Raw genomic sequence first — 18225 nt, 5'->3', positions numbered from 1 at the left:
GAAGTAGATTCAGTGGTTGCAACGAAATCGTCTGTACGAAACAGTCTGAACGTTAGTGTGACCAACTGATCGCATCTCCGTAGTGTGTCATTAATTCAGCTCAATTGTTTTGTTGTGGAGCCAAACCATTTGACCCCGTTGGTTTTGACACAAATCAATTGAGAAGAATTCGACGAATTAAAAACCCGCACGATGATGCTGTCGTCACGTCTGGGGATGCTGAGGGCACTCTGTGATGAATGATTAATCGAGCACAACTGGGTGTGGATTCCGCGAGAATTCTCGGACGCGCGCGCGGGTGTGGGGAGCGCGCGATTGTAATGAGGTATCTTTGTTTTGGTTCCGCGAGCACGAGGTTGGTAGCATGTTGTTCCGTGAGCTGGCGCCTTATCACCACCACCATCCACCGCCGTCATCATTTCTAGCCGGCTATGAGAGGAATTCAATAATTTGTTGATGCCGTCATCGTTATGGGTGTTTTCCAAAGGACCACGCGAGAGTGGCGTATTATCATTTCGCTACGCCGAAGTTAGTACGCCTGGTGGTGTTTCAAACGCGAGCAAACGTGCGCGACAAGCGGTAGCGGTGTGTCTGTCTGTTGGAGCATTTCGACACCATTGTTTGCCCATACACAGTATTTACTATCGGAGAAAAGTTTTTCGTGACACTGCACCATCAACGGGCTACTGTAATCCTACCGGGTGCGTTCAGCGTGACACGATTCCACGTGGTGTGCCGAACATTACTTGCACGTGCTTACATTACTTTGTTCAACGTTAAATTTTTGAATTTATAAATTGATTAGTCAGGTCGTCAGGACCATTCTAAATTCCATTCTCTGCTTAACATGAACGCTAGAAACGTTTACTTACTACGCACAAACAGCATTATAAACTAGCAGTGCTATCAAGAGGTTGAAGTGATAATGCCAGCGATAAGGGAGACGATTCGGCTAATCCGTTAATAAATGCTAACATTTTTAGACTTCGAGCTTTCTGTTCTTATGATGAGTTCTGGTGAAGTAATGTGAATATTGTTTAGGATGGACTCATGAATGTTCAACAAGTTTTAGTTAATCTAAAGTTTCGTAACTTAATTATAAAGCGTCTTTACACACATTTAAAAAATTAACTAGCAAGAAAATAACTAGCAAGCGTATAACATTGAGATAGAAAACAAACACAGAGCACATTCGAGTTTCAACGCGGTGAAGTAAAGTTGTATATCAAAACTTGATTTTATGTTCAATTTAATGAATGAACTGAACGATTGGAAATTCAGAGTTTCTATTTCAGAGAAGGAATTGGGAATGTTGACCACAATTACCAAAATTGCAGGTACCAACTGTCCACCATTTCCTAAGTTTTTTCTGACAAAGTAACCTCGCGCTTGTGTGACAAAGTGATAAGCGTAATACTGTGGTACATCTCGTTAAACCGGCTGATGATGTTATCTCGTGGAATTGTGGTTTCAACTGCTTTCAAATAATCCGTGTCTGTTAGTGTGTGCCGCGGGCGTCGAGAACGATGAATCCGGCGGAGTACGACCAGGACAAAAAAATACACGATCTTCGTCGTGAGGTGAACCCGGTGACCAGCGCGGGACGTGTGTCGTGGTACACCTTCTGGTGGCTGAAAAATCTGTTCCAAACCGGACTGAAGCGGCCCATCGATGAGACCGACATCTACGACACACTGTCCGCACACCAGAGCGCCCAGCTATCCTATCTGTTCGAAAGTCAATGGAAGGCAGAGCAGAAGCGAACAGATAATCCGAGCTTCCTGCGCGTCATTTGTAGGATCTACTGGAGCGCTATTTTAGGCTATGGATCGATGTACACGCTGGTGGATTTGCTGGCCAGGTGGGAACGGCGCTAGACGTGCTCGCAATGATCGGCCCCGATTCCATACTAATTATGCCTTTATCCGTGACCGCCGCACGTGTGCTTCTGTAGGATTCTACAACCACAATGCCTCGGTGGACTGGTGTCCTATTTTGCACCGGAACAGCGCGATATTAGCAAAGAGGAAGCCTATTACTATGCGGCCGGCATCATTCTATGTTCGCTCGTCCCGGTGGCCATCTTTCATCACTTCATCCTGTACATTTTCCAGATAGGCATGAAGATTCGCGTCGCATGCTGCTCGCTGCTGTACAAAAAGGCAAGTACCCGACCGAGGTGGGGCTGATCGAGAGAACGACAGACAGAAGAAGAAAGATAACTCCCGAACCTCGCCATAAACTGGCGACTAGTTGGCGCCGGATGTTGGGAATGAAGCCAGCTTTAAACATGCACAATTGAATCAATTATGCAACAACGTCCGCAACAAATCGTTAGCACCGAGCAAGGACCTTACCATTGTACCGAGTACCGGGCCAGTTTACCCGACTGTGTCAATTTGAATCTGTTAAGCGATAGTTAAGGATGCATCTCTCGGATAAAGCGTTGCCAGCGGGGTGGAGGGTTTAAAATCAATAGCGAATAAACGCCTGCTCGCAAACTTCAGCCCTCGGGCAGAGGATGCATACTATGTGCGAACAAATGGTGGGAACAAATTTTAAAAAGTGCTTTGCATCATTTCTCTCTCTTTATTTTCCATGGTGTTGCGCTAAAAAAAACACTACCGCGACCGTAGGCGCTTCGAATAACGAAAGCTGCCGGGACGGATGGGATGACGGGACAGGTCATCAATCTGATGTCGAACGATGTGGCCAAATTCGACACCGCGACCGGATTCGTGCACGACATCTGGAAGGGGCTGATTGAGCTGCTCGTCCTCGGCTACTTTATTTACCAGCAGATTGGCGTGGCGGGTCTGTTTGGCATTGCTTTTTTGCTTAGCTTCATTCCACTTCAGGGTAAGTATACTTTTAAGGCTAGGTGAAGATTGTTTTTTTTTTATTTTCGCGAAACCCCGTGTTACCTAAAATATAAAACTGCATTTTCGGTGTCACCATTTAACCTTGATTAACCACCACTAAGGGAACCAGACATTCCGGTTTCGGTAACAATACCAGGGTTCTTGTCGTATTGCACAAAAAAGTAAAAAAAACCTAACCCAAAGACTATCTAAGGATTTTTTCCAGTAGTATCCACCCTGGGACATTTCAGGTTGACTCGTACGTCCGCAGTGGAACGTGCTGTGAAAGTGTACTGGGCACGCGATACGTTGGGTTTCTTACCAGAATTGTTCAAGGATGTTTTGGCCCCGTCTTAACGCTCACCGAACCGGAAACAGACAACCTGACATAGACAATATGATACGGCCTGACGGGTAGACTGTGAAGCTCCGGCGAGGATGTGACATTGAGCATCCCACGCTGGAAACTCATAAATTTGTGGACCATCTGAACTTTACCACTGAGCCGCCCGGGTGGTAGCAGGGCGGCGTCACTGCAAGATTTGTTATTCTGCTACCGTTCAGGAAGTACGAGGAAGCAAATTGAAAAAATAAGTATGTGAAAGTAATAAGCATAAAAAGGACGAAAAAAAACGGACAAACAAGAACAAACTTTGTATGTTTCATAAAAGGAAAAAGGAAATTAAGTTATCGAGGGGGTTGTCGCGCATTGTCTCGTCCTTCTGAAGTGGCTTCTATGTGGAGGTATTTTGATGTTTGTGGTGGGTTTAACAGTAAGTTTGGTATCTAATCCGTTGCTGCGGTTTGTGGTACAGAAGCGGAAAAGTTAAAAGTACCTTCTTTTGAGCTTAATGGTGGTATGTTTGTTTCCGTGTCTTCCCAGCGACAGTTTGGAATTGAAGCAATTGAGATAACACAATTGCCGGGCTTTTTCAGAGTATTCTTTAACACAATTTTAAACAAATGGTTTCACATGGAAAATATACTAGATTCAATATTAAATGTGGATGTAGGATATACGTGCAGCAAGTACTTAGATTATGGTTTCATTGTTGTAGCTTAAATTGCACAATATCGACTTTCAAATCGGAGGATCATTCCAATGGCTATGAAGTATATCATACACAAACATATCAAATGATATTATCCTTTAGTTCTATACTGTTATCTCGGCTCGGTTTCTCCAATTCACTGCACCTTTTTATTTTGCTTCTTTTTTTCGCAGCTTGGCTCGGTAAGCGAGCTGCACTGTATCGCCTGAAAACTGCCAATCGAACGGACCGACGCATACAATTTATGAATGAGATCATACAGGGCATTCAGGTGATTAAAATGTACGCCTGGGAGGACAGCTTCAGCAGGATGGTAGACCGCATCCGGCGGAAGGAGGTGAACGGCATCCGTGGTACGCTGTTCATTCGCGCCGGACTGCTATCGTTTAATCTAGTTTCCCGGATAGCGATATTTCTGAGTCTGGTCGCGTACGTCCTGTACGGAAATGTCTTCACCGCCAAGAAGGTGTTCATCGTGACGTCCTACTTTAACTGGCTGTACAGCTCGATGCTCCACTTTTGGCCCCTGGCGCTGACATCCGTCCACGAGGGACTGGTGTCGATAAGACGCATTCAGGACTTTCTGCTGTTGGAGGAGAAAAAATTCAAACCGATCCGAACCACTGGAAATGCCACGACCGTACAAGAAACGGCCATAGACGAGAGTGCGCGTAGGCTGCTTGCCAATGGGAACGGTGTTGAGAAGGATGAGAAGGATTCAAAACCGGACCCACCGGCACAGGCCGGAAGTCGCGCCAAAGGTGAACCGAAGAGTAAGCGTTTCATCAACCGAAAAGCCATCACTCGCCAAGGCATTTTTATGCGGAATGGGACGGCCGCCTGGGAGAAGGTGGCCTCGGATGCTGCACTCGAAGGAGAAGTAAGAGGCAAGTAAATTTAGTCTATACCACTTTTAAATCACTTTATGTACATGTTTTCTGACTGGACCCTTTGACTTTTAGTGAATGGAATCAGAAATATTACGCTAGCGATAGAAAAGGCTAACCTGTGCGTTATTGTGGGCTCAGTGGGAAGCGGCAAGTCGACCATGCTGCAGGTCATTCTAGGCGAGCTGGAACTAGATGAAGGTCGGCTGGAAATCAATGGCAACGTTAGCTACGCCCCACAGGAGCCGTGGTTGTTCGAGGGCACGGTGAAAAACAACATTGTCTTCACGGAGGACTACCAAGAGAAACGGTACCGGGAGGTGGTGAAGGTTTGCGCTCTGGAGAGAGATTTCCGACTGCTACCGAATGGAGATCAAACGATCGTCGGGGAAAGAGGCATCAGTTTAAGTGGTGGCCAGCGGGCTCGCATCAGCCTAGCGAGAGCCGTTTATCGGCGTGCGGATATCTATCTCCTCGACGATCCCCTTTCCGCCGTCGATACCCACGTTGGGAAACACATCTTTGAAGAGTGCATTATGAAGTACTTAAAGGTAATTATTACATCAGGGAACTATTTACATCAGTGTTTCTATTTTTGATTGTTTGTTCCAAAATGCCATTGAGAACATGCAGAGGATTAAAGCGTCCGTCCTTTTGGAAATTATTTCTCTATACAAGGTTCCGATACTATTCGTATCGTGTTTTTCCATACAGCAATGAGAATATTTTTTAACCTATATATTCATTCAACTAAATTATATAGATAATTTCGCACGCGGGCGCTCTATTACGTTATGCGAGATTGACTGAGGACCACTTTTCTTTATTTTCTGACTTTTACATGTGACGTTCGTTTTGATAAAAATATGAATATTAAAGTTTGTGCACTTTTCTATCTGCTTTCTAGCAACAACTTTTGTTGATTCAACTCTCCAAATAATTACTCTTTGGAAATTGTGAAAGTTGTGAGAGTTGAGTTGAAAAATATCCAACCCAAACTATATTGCTTTATAAAGACAAAAAGGCGTACAGAAAGATAATATGTTTGTGGTAAAACAAGACAAGCTTCAATTATGACGATGTTGAAAGTGATCGGTCAAATTTATGGCTACAGATCCGGAAAAATATGACAACAGTCAAAATGTTTCGTTATGAAATGCAAGTGCCAAAAAGTTAATTTCAGGTATTGAACAATTCGTCTATTGACTGAGATAAATCAATTTTAATTTGTGGGAAAGATTTTTTTATGGCAGCGAACAATCGGTCTGTGCCCAAACCGATTTAATGTCAAACAAATCATTGGAGAAATTTTCCGCAGTATAGCGACTACTGGTGGTGGAAGCAATTCTTTTGGCGCCACGGTCTCAATTGTTTTCTTAGACTTCTAATGTACAGTTCAGAATGGCGACCGTAGAATGCTACGCACCTTTGAGGTTTCCAACCGGAAAGGGAAGCGTGTTAATCGAACATTTGCCTACCTACTATTTTGGCGCGTGCTGTAGTAAACCAATTTTTCCCACATTTCCCACTACCAACACTTTCTTTGTCCCTTCGTGGGACTGAGTGCATATTGTTTTTGTTAGTGGCCTGTGTTGTACTTGTTTTTTTTGTTTCGTGCACCTTTCCCACGTAGGGGGTTTTCCAACTAGTGTGCATGCATATGTTACTTCCCGCGCGCTCCTACTACGGTCATAAATCCATCACAAAAAGGGCACAACACTGCAGTGGAGAACGTTCGTCCGTGGCCCAGTAGCAAAAAACAAAGGCCCAGCTTGACTCATTCTTCGGTAAAACCCATCGGCACCGCCACTAACGCGCACGTTTCAATTGCAGGAAAAAGTTTGCGTGCTGGTAACGCACCAGCTTCAATATCTACAGGACATCGAACATATCGTGCTCATGCACGCGGGGAAGGCGGAGGCGCAGGGTTCATTCCGCACGCTGGCAGAATCGGGTCGGTTTACCATGCTGAATCAGCACCGCCAGCAGCCACGACATGACAACGGGTGCGAACCGGGACGGGAGGACGACGCATCGGTAAATGACCCGTCGCCTGGCGATTCGACGTCGCACCCGGACGTCGACGGCCGAACCCCGGCCAAGGATAATAGGCGTCCGCCAAACGGCGCTGATAGTGTCGAGCACAACGGGATTGACTGCGATTCCATCGTACCGAGCCATGATAGCGCCGGCAAAGTCGAGGCCTATCGATTGGCGGTAGGTGACGTTTATGGTTCTTTTTTCCCCTTTTAACCCTCATCCCCCTGGGGACCATTTTGGATAGTGTTTTAATGTTAGGTAAGCGCCCGAGGGTCAAGCTACCAGAGCGGTGTTACGCTTATCAGTGTCTAGATCGAAGATCAGTGTGGAGTGTAGTGTCGTGAAGTGTCATTTTTCCATTTCAAAAATTAAAATTTCCCCCCGGTTCAGTTTCGTTGGGAATGACCCCAGAGCCGCAGTAGTACCACTTAAGAGAGGCCGCAAAGTAATTTCAATATTTCAGCACGTAACATGCGGGACACTCGGAGTGCCTCCTTCATTGCATTTTTTCAATGAGGCAACGAACAGAGACATCCTTCTGAAGTAAGGCCTAGCCATGCCAGTTGCAAAAGCTAGATTGATTTCACTTGCAACCAACATGTAGCACTGTGTAAAAAGTGTGTAACTAGATGACGCCTGTGTACGGAAATAACCTAAAATTATTACATATCATCTTTGGCATCGTCCGGTTGACTTTTGCAGGATATGATGGGCAGCCGGAGACTGTCGGTTCACCCGACGCCAGCACAACATCAGCCAGCCCATCAGCAACACCAATCGCTCTATCAGCCATCCCCGTTCTCCTCGAGCAGCATGGTCTTCGATGGGTATGATGACCGCGAAGAGCGCCGTGGTGCCAAAAAGAAGAGCGCATCACCAGGAGACCAAAACCAACCTCAAAAAGAGGCTCAAATAGCCGGTCGGATCGGGTGGAGCGTGTACAAGAGCTTCTTCCAGGCGGTGGAAAGTAACTTTCTTCTGGCGCTGGCAGTGGTTCTTTTTCTGCTAGCTCAGGCTAGCATGAGCGGTATCGATTACTATATCTCCCAGTGGTAAGTGCAAGGGCAATTTGGCGAGCGGAGCGCCCATGGAGGCCAAACGGTCAGACTGGTCGCTACGTGTCGATTGACGCTAATGACACTGGGCTTCGGAATCTAATGGACCAGCGATGGGTGCCTGATAGATGTTGTATTACAATCCATCGATGAACGTGACCATTGGGAAATGGTTGCATTTTGGTAAAGAGCTTTAAAAGCGTTGCCCAAGTGAATCGGGCTAGTTTCCCACGAGGAAAAGGCTTCGCGATCGAAGATTTTTTTCCGCCTCACGTCCGCTTTATGTTAAATATGGGGTTTTTACATACACTTTCGTCCAATGCTGCGGAAGATATGTAGACACGTCCATTTTACGTGGTTGATTTTAGTTTCTTGCTTTTCAAATAATCCTGCATGAGAGTATGACAAGAGCGTGACCGGCGTAAGAAATTTCAAACACTGTTATTCAACTCTATTTTTTCTCCACTCATCACGACATTGAATCTCAGTTTACTTTTATGCTCTATTCGGTAATGATATTTATGTTTGCTCAGGTTTATGTTGGAATTACTAATCTCGATCCAGTATATTTTATTATATTTGATAATTTTTTTGTTTGCACAGTCAGTAAATAACATAACCTCCAAAGTATTTTAGCTAAATACAAAAGTCATAGGTTGGAAGGACCAATCCCTACTGTTATAGTCCTAGTCCTACTGAGGATATTATTGCGAAGTTTGTAAGTTTCCATCTACTAGTTTGAAACTGTTTACTTCTCGCATAAAACCCCCTTCAGAATGAAATCTATTTGTGGATTGCAAATATCTTCCTTTAAGTGCAATAGCGGAAACGTGATGTCTGTTATGTGGGCACGGATTATTCATAGGCCATCCGTTCTCGTCAACGAATCATTTGCGAGGGGTTTCTTTTCCGTTCCAGGGTAAACTGGGAAGAATACTCGAGCGCTCTTCAGAACCATTTGAAAGGCAATCACACCACAGCCCAGGAAATGGGTGACATCAGCACCAATGGCACCAACTACAGCTCCATCCTGAAGATTCCAACAAAGCTGGAGGGCAGCATTTTCACCCGATTGTCCCGAGAGCAGTGCATCGTGATGTATGCGACTGCGATGCTGTGTATGTTTGTGCTCTCCCTGAGTCGATCCTTCCTGTTTTTCTACATTTGCCTGCGGGCCACCATCCGTTTGCACGATCGTCTCTTCCGTGGTATTACCCGAGCGACGATGTTCTTCTTTAACACGAACCCATCCGGGAGGATACTGAATCGGTTTTCGCGTGATATTGGTTGCATCGATACGTTTCTTCCGTTTGCGATGATGGATTGCATTTTGGTAAGATGGGCGTAATGGAGAGGGCCATTTGAACCACGAATAAGATGGGTATTTTTCTTTTCTCTTTTCTTCGCATTACCAACCCTCCAACATGCAGTTCTTTGTGGAGTTTTCTGCCATTGTAGTTCTAGTGGCTGTTGTGAACTATTGGCTGCTGTTCCCGACGCTAGTAATGGCCATCGTGTTCTACTTCTTACGCCATGTATACACCAACACCGCAAGAAGCATCAAAAGGGTAGAAGCGTCGAGTAAGTAGTTGAATAGAAACGGCAAATGAGAAAATAAAAACTGCGCAAATGGTCTTTATTGTGTGTTTCGATCCTTTTTTTTTTCTAGCAAGAAGTCCCATCTTCTCCCATGCCAACGCTTCGTTTCAGGGTCTGAGTACGATTCGTGCCTTCGGAGTAGAGAAAATTCTGGCAGATGAGTTCGATAAACATCAAGATCTTAACACTTCGGCCTGGTATCTGTTCTTGGCAACGACACGCGCATTCGCCCAGTGGCTGGAGCTTGTGTGCGTCCTTTACATAGCCGTGGTTACGCTGAGTTTTCTGACGGTGGAAAGTTGTAAGTATCGAATGCAGTACAAGTTTGGTTAATCATAGCACGAACCTTTATTAGACGACTTTTATTGCTTTCTCTTGGACACGCTCGTGCCGTCTATTCATAACGCGCGTTTCAGCGATGAGTGGTAACGTCGGATTGGCCATCACGCAAGTGTTCAACTTGATCTTCATGTGCCAATGGGGCATGCGGCAGACAGCGGAACTAGAAAACCAAATGACATCCGTGGAACGCGTCGTCGAATACGCCGAGGTCGATCCGGAACCCGCACTTGTCTCGATTGGGAAGCATAAACCGCCTCCCGAGTGGCCCGCCAATGGGGCGATACGCTTCGAACACTTTTCACTGCGGTACTCGTCGAAAGCGGATGCAGTTCTACGAGACATCAATCTGTCGATTAAAGCAGGTGAAAAGATAGGAATTGTGGGACGAACAGGAGCTGGCAAGTCGTCCATCATTCAGGCGCTTTTCCGTCTTGCGGTGAACGAGGGGATAATACACATCGATGGGGTGGACATCGGTACGCTTGGGCTGCACGATCTACGTAAGCGAATCTCAATCATCCCACAGGATCCAATTCTGTTCTCTGGAACGGTACGGGAGAATCTCGATCCTTTCAAGCAGCACCAGGACGATACTTTGTGGAAGGCTTTAGAGAGTGTCGAGCTGAAGGAAGCGGTGAAGACAATGGACGGAGCGCTAGATGGTAAAATGTCCGACGGTGGGTCGAACTTTAGTATGGGCCAGCGTCAGCTAGTTTGTCTGGCCCGGGCCATCCTACGCAACAATCGCATACTGATACTCGATGAAGCGACCGCCAATGTTGATCCGGAGTAAGTGATTTACACTTTTTGATGGTTTTTCCCGAGACCAACTTCTTTTTTTCACTAACGGGATTATCACACGCACTTTTGTTCCAGAACTGATAAACTGATTCAGCGCACAATACGAGAGCAGTTTCAGCATTGCACTGTCCTGACAATAGCCCATCGTCTGCATACGGTAATGGATAGCGATCGAGTGTTGGTGATGGACGCCGGAAAAGCTCTAGAATATGGTCATCCACACGAGCTGCTGCAACGTAACGATGGTGCTCTTAAGCGTTTGGTAAATCAAACGGAATCGTCTACAGCTCAGCAGCTTGCTAACATAGCACAAGACAGCTACAATAATCACCGATTAATGCAAGTGACGTCAACTCCTGACCAAAATACCAGCATTGCCGAATGATCCACATGCCTTGGACTGCATTCGATAAGATTTCGATTGGATTCTTCGCCCAAAGTGCTCGTTACAATGTCGCATACTGCCACAGCATGTAAAATTAATCTTAAGCTTATCGAATAATAAACGTAAATCGGTAATTCGTCAATTTTGGCACGTTTTTCTGTTCCACCGGCGGGCTAGCTCTAAGGATGCTCATGTACCGAATGACTGACCACCGATAACAGACATTGAAGATCTCGTGGCAGCGATAGCCGCCGATAACGGATCATATACCTGGTGAAAGACTCGTCGGCTGGTGTTATCGCATGCAGACAGTGTCTCCAAAATGTGATAGGAACGTATTGTGTAGCCACCGGCGACGATAGGTCGCAACCGGGTCTGCCGGTGATGGCAGACGTACAAAAGACAGCGCGGCTATCGGTTGCTTGCCCGACGGTGTTCGTTGTTTGCAACAATGGAAGGCTCTAAAACATCCAACGAACCGGACCGAACGACACCAAGTGCTCGGCAACATCCATATTCCTGTGCCAATTCAGTTTCACGATATTTTTTCTGGTAAATTTGTGTTCAATGGGTTTTTCTTCGTGCAAAGTTAAAAAGAACAAAGCCCCTAAGCTAAAACAAATGGTGCCCCAAACTTTCACATTTTGTTTCTTTTTCCGATCCGTCTCGGAATGTGCTTTTATATCGGGGCCCGTGATTGTTACCCACGCCTGACTTAACCGAAAGGTGGCTCCTGGACGTGCTGCGAACTGGCCTGCGAAGGCAAATAGTACCGGGTGACATTTATGACACCCTCCCCGGCCACCGTAGTGCACAGATCGGTGCAACTTTTGGCCGCCACTGGCAACGGGAGGCGTCGGCCACACGAAACCAACCGATCGATGGTCCAGGAAAGCAAGGTTCCGGCGGGGCCGGCGGCACCGAACCACAGCAAAACAAACTACCGGCGCCGTGGAGACTCCTAAGGACGGTACTACGCATTTATGGAACAGGAGTGCTGACATTCGGTTTCTTATACAGCTCTATCGAAACGGCCTGCAGGTGAGCAATATTGTGTGCGTGTTTCTCTGGGACAAGATGTGTAGTTTTTCTATCCTCCGCATAACGCACCCCTTCCGCTATGGCATCGCCAATGCGAACAAAGGACGGGACGAAGTCTTCCACAGTCCAATAAATATGGGCAACCTGCTTTGGTTTGCTAACGAGATATTTAGCGAGCAGGTGGCGGCTGCGATAGATAGTGAAAATCATGACGGCAAAATGATTTGATTTAAGGGAAAAATATTGGTCATCAATTCCGGGTTTGTTCTTACGTCTGCCCTTTCTCGCTTCTCCTGTTTCTGCCGAATTTGACTGCGTCGAATACTTTGGAAAAATCTCATATCCTTACTTCAATCAATAGTGAGGATGAAAACTATTTTGCAAAACAGACCAAACAGTTTGTTTTCCCGAACGTACCAATAGACGAAAGTTATAAACGATGTAAATATAGTCGTAAACATGTTTACATGTAGAACGCAATATTTTTTTCTCGTATATCATTATTGCGGGGAATTATTTGCACTTTTTTCCAGTTCTGGAGATATTGAACCATTATTTTCATGCAAAACATATTCGTCTCTCTTAACGTACATAAAGTTTTTGAAGTATAATGATAGCACAAATTCAGTGTAAAAACTAAGTCGGTTGATGATTTTTTGATGGTTAAATTTTATAGCATGCCGGTATTTTAAATTGTATAGTTTAACCAAAAAAATGTGAACAGATTTAATTCTTGTTTTGTTTAATCTTTAATGCTCAGTACATATTGAGAGAATATTTGAAGCAAGTATTTTATCATCATTAAAGCATTTTCTTTGAGAGTTTATTTAAAAACTTGGTGTATTCATTGGAACGTTATATTAAAGTTGTATCTTTTACGATTCGTAAAAGTGGGTGTTCTCCTTTTTTCAGGAAAAAAATAATTAAAAGTTAGTGCACGTGATTTCAAATCTCCTTCGTAAATGCTGAACTATTTCTTAAATTAGACATTTTTCCAAGAAATTTAAATTCCATGTTTAAAATTTTAAAATTAAATAAATAAGTGCACACAAAGCGTTTTTTTAGGATAGGACAACCCTTTCTTCTCGGTCAACTGATCCTGTACTTTGACCAACAAAGATCCGGAGAAACTTCTGGGCCGACAGCAATTTCACTCGGAGAAGCTTATGGATTTGCTATCGGCATCGTTGCAACAGTATTTGCTCCTTTGGCGATATTCCATTCGTATCAACTGTTTCTGCTCCAAGTAGGAATGAAAATACGCATCGGTTGTTGTGCTCTCATTTACCGTAAGGTAAGCAAATCCTAGCATGGCCTTTTCGCGGTTAAAATTAATTTAAAACCCTTCTTCTACACCAGGTTCTTCGCTTAGCAAACACGACCGAAGGTCTATCGGGAACGGTCATCAATCTGATGGCAAACGATGTGAGTCGATTTGATTACGCGGTGATATTCTTCCACGACCTCTGGAAGGGTCCGGTAGAGCTGGTGATAGTGGCCGTGCTGGTTTACCTTGAAATAGGATGGGCTGGTTTGATAGGGATAGGCTTTTTGCTCCTGTTCATACCGATCCAAGCTTGGCTGGGGAAAAGATCGGCCCGATTCCGCTTGGCAACCGCCCTGGCCACAGACGAGCGGGTGCGGTTCACCAATGAAATCCTTCGTGGCATCCAGGTCATCAAGATGTACGTTTGGGAGCGTCCGTTCGAGCAGATCGTGCACCGATTGCGCCGTAAAGAAATCCAAGCGTTACGTGGCAGTGCGTTCATCAAATCGGCCCTGTTCGCGTTGCGCATCGTGCCTAAGGTGTCCATATTTCTCACTCTCGTCTCTTACGTATACTTCGACAATGCACTAACGGCTCGGCGAGTGTATATGCTGATATCGTTCTTCAGTGTGATCCACCATTCGATGGTGGAATTTTGGCCCCTCGCAGTGACATCAGCGGCCGAGGGTTGGATTTCTCTCAAACGAATACAGGATTTTTTGTTGCAGAGTGAAATCTCTGAAGTACGAAGAAAACGTGCTGAAGAAAAGATCCCACAGGACAACACCGCTAACGAACTTGCATTTACCCCAGCAGTGGAATTCATTAATGTTCACAGCTGTTTCGCAGATTCTAATTTTTCGCTAAAAGATATTTCATTTTCGGCGAACGTTAGCACTCGCCGTACCCTAGGGATCGTAGGATCTATTGGGTCAGGCAAAACTTCACTGCTCAACCTTATCATCGGTGAGCAACGGGCTAGTCAGGGCAAAATAGTTGTCGACGGTACCGTCAGCTACTGTTCACAGAAACCCTGGCTGTTTGAGGGCACTATCCGACAGAACGTGCTGTTCATCGAGCCTTACGAGGAAAAGCGTTACCGGCAAGTGTTGAAAGTTTGCGCCCTCGAACAAGACATACGGATGTGGCCCGGTGGCGATGAAACCATCGTAGGCGAACGTGGTATCAGTCTGAGTGGTGGACAGAAGGCAAGAATCAGCCTTGCGCGGTCACTGTATCGCCGGGCCGACATTTATCTCCTGGACGATCCACTGTCCGCCGTCGATGCGCACGTCGCGAAAGTAATTTTCGAGGAAGGCATAAGATCTTTCCTAGCTGGTAAACTGTGTATACTGGTGACACACCAACTAAAGTTTCTCAGCAACGTGGAACACATCGTGATGATGGAAGATGGCGAGATCGCGGCACAGGGCAGTTATGCGGAGCTGATCCATCACTTTGAAGGTACATTTTTTCAACATTATGTTCAATCGGAAGAGTCTTCAAGAGGCAAATTATCTGCGGAAGAAGAACAACTCAAAAAACCGCCAGAAGAGAATGATTCGAAGGAAGGCCAGGAGGATGGCACCATCAAATTCAAGGTTTATTTAGACTTCCTAAGATATGTGAGAAGTGTACCGTTTGTTTTATTCGTCGCACTGTTGATGACAGCCTCACAAGTGGCGACGACGGGAACGGATTATTTCGTTTTTATATGGTACGTAGCTGAATGCAGAACAAAGAGAGTCCGTTTGTACTTCATTTCCGCCTAATCACTTCCAGGGTAGACTGGGAGGAAACGTACGCCAACACTAAAGACGCTCGATGGACAACAGATGACCACGTGCTGGTTTATGCTGGTGCCATAATTCTCACCGTTTTTATGACGGTCAATTCCTTCGCTTTCTTCGAAATGTGTCTGAAAGCATCACTTCACATACATTCGGTGCTCTACAAGGGCGTCACCGAAACTGCCATGTACTTCTTCAACGTAAACGCATCCGGTAGGGTTATGAATCGCTTTTCGAAGGATATAGGACTGATCGATTCTAGTCTACCGATCGTTATGATCGATAGTCTCTATGTAAGAATTGACTTGTGGAAACATCCAGCTTAATCTTATTGTTTTGGCTACTGATTTCTCTAATCTCTCTAGTTCTTCCTAGAGTTGTTCGGTATCATTGTAATTGTTGCGCTAGCAAATTACTGGTTGCTGGTGCCAACCGCTATCATGGGTTGCGTGTTCTACCTGTTACGGTTTGTCTTTCTGCGGACGGCACGGAATGTGAAGCGAGTCGAAGCCATCAGTAAGTAGCCGCCGACATGGTAAGGGGGTACATGAGTTAAACGCTAATCGTACCTTGTGTAAATTCGCATTCCGATTACTATGCAGCTCGCAGCCCGGTTATTACACATACAAACGCAACGGTCGAAGGTTTAGCTACGATACGCGCCTTCGGTGCCGAGTGCAACCTGGAGGATGCGTTTCATCGACTTCAGGATGGCAATACATCGGCGGCGTTTCTGTTTGGCGCAACGACGCGTGGTTTCGCTTTCTGGCTGGATGTCATCTGTCTGCTGTACATAGCCTCGGTCGTTCTGAGCTTTTTGGTTATTGGTAACGGTAGGTAGGGGACGGACGGGAGCTGTCCCATGGGGTGGCTAAAAGCAGATACACTCCAGTTCGAAGCGTTAATGCAGCAGCCTCACTTATGGTTCTGTGTCCTTCCGCATTCTAGATATCGTTAGTGGAAACGTTGGTCTGGCCATCACGCAAGTACTCAACCTGGTCGGAATGTGCAACTGGGGCATTCGGCAGACGGCCGAGCTGGAAAATCAGATGACATCTGTCGAGCGCTTGCTAGAGTACGCTCGGCTCGAACCGGAGCCCAACTTTGCGCCCGGTTCTACTAAGGCTCTCGCTCCCGGTGATGCATGGCCTGAAAATCCCAGTATAACTTTCCGTGAAGTGTACCTCCGGTATTCACCAACCGCGGCCCCGGTACTGAAGCGCTTGAGTTTCGATATAAAACCGAAGGTAAGTCACCACTGGCTAAGCAATCGATTTTCCGACAGCCATACTCTGGGGTCCGAATTTGGGTTTGGGTGCTGAACAAAAACGGAGTCGTGCCGCACCAAGTGACAAAGGCCGCAAATAGTTTTACTACTTTATGCGCACCGGACCGGTTTGCTAACGTTCTCGCACGTCCGTCGTTCCGGCGGTGACATAAAACACAACACTAGCCTGAATAGTTTAAAACAGAAACCCATTCGTGGGAGTGGTTTCACCGCCGGCACGCTGTACGGCCACATCGCAGCTGATTTATAATTGAAAAAACACATATTCACCAAACCCTCCGAAATTCGGCGAGTGAAGCTGGGCGAAGCCAATTGGCACAGTTTATCTTTGCTTGATTAAATTATAGCCATAACTGACGAACCCTGCACAAAGGTAGGGTTCTTCCGCACGAAAGTTATACCAATTCGATGATCCATTTTGTGCCCTCGGCCCGAAGTGGTCGTTGAGTCCGCTCGAGGACTTCTGGAAATAGCTGGTCCAGGTTGGAATGGTTTGAAATAAAATCCTCATCAATTCTCATTTCACCAAGCTCCGTGTCGCCTTTGGGTGGCCCGAGAAGCCCCTCGAAGGTGGTTGGTCGGTGGCAGATGAAGGAAATAAAAGAAATCCCAGCTCACCACAACCACCACCACCACTTGTTCATATTGCTTTCTTTCTTGGATGCTCGTGTCCGCACATCGTCAAACGCTCAACGGGGTTCGTGCGTAGGAACGTGTTGGCATCGTGGGACGAACCGGCGCTGGCAAGTCATCAATAATTCAGGCACTCTTTCGTCTCACACCAACGACGGCGGAGAACGGAGACCGACCGGACGACCGGAGCGGTATCATCGAGATTGACAGAATCAATATCGGCTCGGTGCCGCTGCGTCAGTGCCGTAGCCGCATCTCGATAATTCCCCAGGATCCGGTCATATTTTCGGGCAGTTTGCGAAGCAATTTGGATCCGTACGAGCGGCTGCCGGATGAGCGGCTGTGGAAAGCGCTCGAACAGGTAAGTCAAGGGTTGAATATTTAATCGCACACTTTTCTTCTCCGATTCAGGTGTTTAACCGTCTTTTTTACACCCTCTCGTGGGTCAAACGTTGAATCCTTTTGGGCGTTTTATGAATATAGTACCTTATCTCATTTCTCGATGTACTTTTGTTTGCGTGGACCCTTTTGTTTCGACACCACTGAACTAAATTGACCGATATGACACGGATGAAACAGGTTGAATTGCTAACTACCGTGAGCGCCCTGGCTGGTGGTCTCAATACAAAAATGGCCGAGGGCGGGACTAACTTCAGCGCCGGGCAGCGGCAACTACTGTGCCTAGCGAGAGCCATCTTAAAGGACAGCAATATTCTGATAATGGACGAAGCCACGGCCAGTGTCGATCCCAGGTAAGTGTGACCGATGCAGTGTGCGAGTTTTGTTATGTGATGCTAATAGGCAACTCGACCACTCATATTTTCAGAACGGACGAACTTCTTCAGCTCACGATCAGGGAGCATTGTCGTAATTGCACCATCCTGACGATCGCCCACCGTTTGCAAACGATCCTGGACTACGATCGAGTCCTCGTAATGGATGCCGGTCAAGTGGTAGAATTCGATACCCCCGAGAGGCTTCGCCTCATTCCGGACGGCTACTTTCGAAAGCTTTTCGAAGAAAATGGCTGCCACAGTACAATAACTGTCCACGGGCAATGATTATAATCCTCTAAGTGCTATTACTTTAAGATTAATAAATTAAAAATTAATAAATTGACGCGCCGGAACGTCTTTCGGGCCTCTGCTTATACGTCCCTGCGAGAACACTCCGTGCTAGAACGC

At 46.1% G+C, this 18225-nt stretch overlaps 2 protein-coding genes across 2 annotated transcripts; both read left to right on the top strand.

Moving 5' to 3' along the window:
- Positions 1-1526: 1526 nt before the first annotated feature.
- LOC131263349 (probable multidrug resistance-associated protein lethal(2)03659) lies at positions 1527-11121 on the top strand. Its single transcript, XM_058265539.1, has 12 exons — positions 1527-1861; positions 1955-2162; positions 2637-2859; positions 4087-4800; positions 4876-5351; positions 6634-7017; positions 7543-7892; positions 8814-9228; positions 9326-9476; positions 9565-9795; positions 9911-10625; positions 10713-11121. The coding sequence occupies exons 1-12, from the start codon at positions 1527-1529 to the stop codon at positions 11020-11022; spliced, it is 4512 nt and encodes a 1503-aa protein (XP_058121522.1). The 3' UTR covers positions 11023-11121.
- Positions 11122-11473: 352 nt separating this feature from the next.
- Positions 11474-18102, top strand: LOC131263340 (probable multidrug resistance-associated protein lethal(2)03659). The gene is made up of 11 exons (XM_058265528.1): positions 11474-11574; positions 11749-12063; positions 13129-13357; positions 13423-15047; positions 15113-15413; positions 15486-15636; positions 15723-15953; positions 16069-16367; positions 17118-17402; positions 17621-17793; positions 17868-18102. The coding sequence occupies exons 1-11, from the start codon at positions 11474-11476 to the stop codon at positions 18100-18102; spliced, it is 3945 nt and encodes a 1314-aa protein (XP_058121511.1).
- The last annotated feature ends 123 nt before the right edge of the window (positions 18103-18225 follow it).

This window comes from Anopheles coustani, chromosome 3 (assembly GCF_943734705.1).
Source record: "Anopheles coustani chromosome 3, idAnoCousDA_361_x.2, whole genome shotgun sequence".
NCBI lineage: Eukaryota > Metazoa > Arthropoda > Insecta > Diptera > Culicidae > Anopheles > Anopheles coustani.
Note: the sequence above shows the minus strand (reverse complement) of the source record. Positions and strands in the feature narration are given on the sequence as shown.

Bases quoted from the DNA above. Each gene is read 5' to 3' on its own strand.
- LOC131263349 (XM_058265539.1), top strand. From the start codon at position 1,527: ATGAATCCGGCGGAGTACGACCAGGACAAAAAAATACACGATCTTCGT. The intron at 9,796-9,910 runs GTAAGTATCGAA...CGCGCGTTTCAG, and splicing joins TTTTCTGACGGTGGAAAGTT to CGATGAGTGGTAACGTCGGA. The intron at 10,626-10,712 runs GTAAGTGATTTA...CTTTTGTTCCAG, and splicing joins ACCGCCAATGTTGATCCGGA to AACTGATAAACTGATTCAGC.
- LOC131263340 (XM_058265528.1), top strand. From the start codon at position 11,474: ATGGAAGGCTCTAAAACATCCAACGAACCGGACCGAACGACACCAAGT. The intron at 12,064-13,128 runs GTGAGCAATATT...GCGTTTTTTTAG, and splicing joins TCTATCGAAACGGCCTGCAG to GATAGGACAACCCTTTCTTC. The intron at 15,954-16,068 runs GTAGGTAGGGGA...TCCGCATTCTAG, and splicing joins CTTTTTGGTTATTGGTAACG to ATATCGTTAGTGGAAACGTT.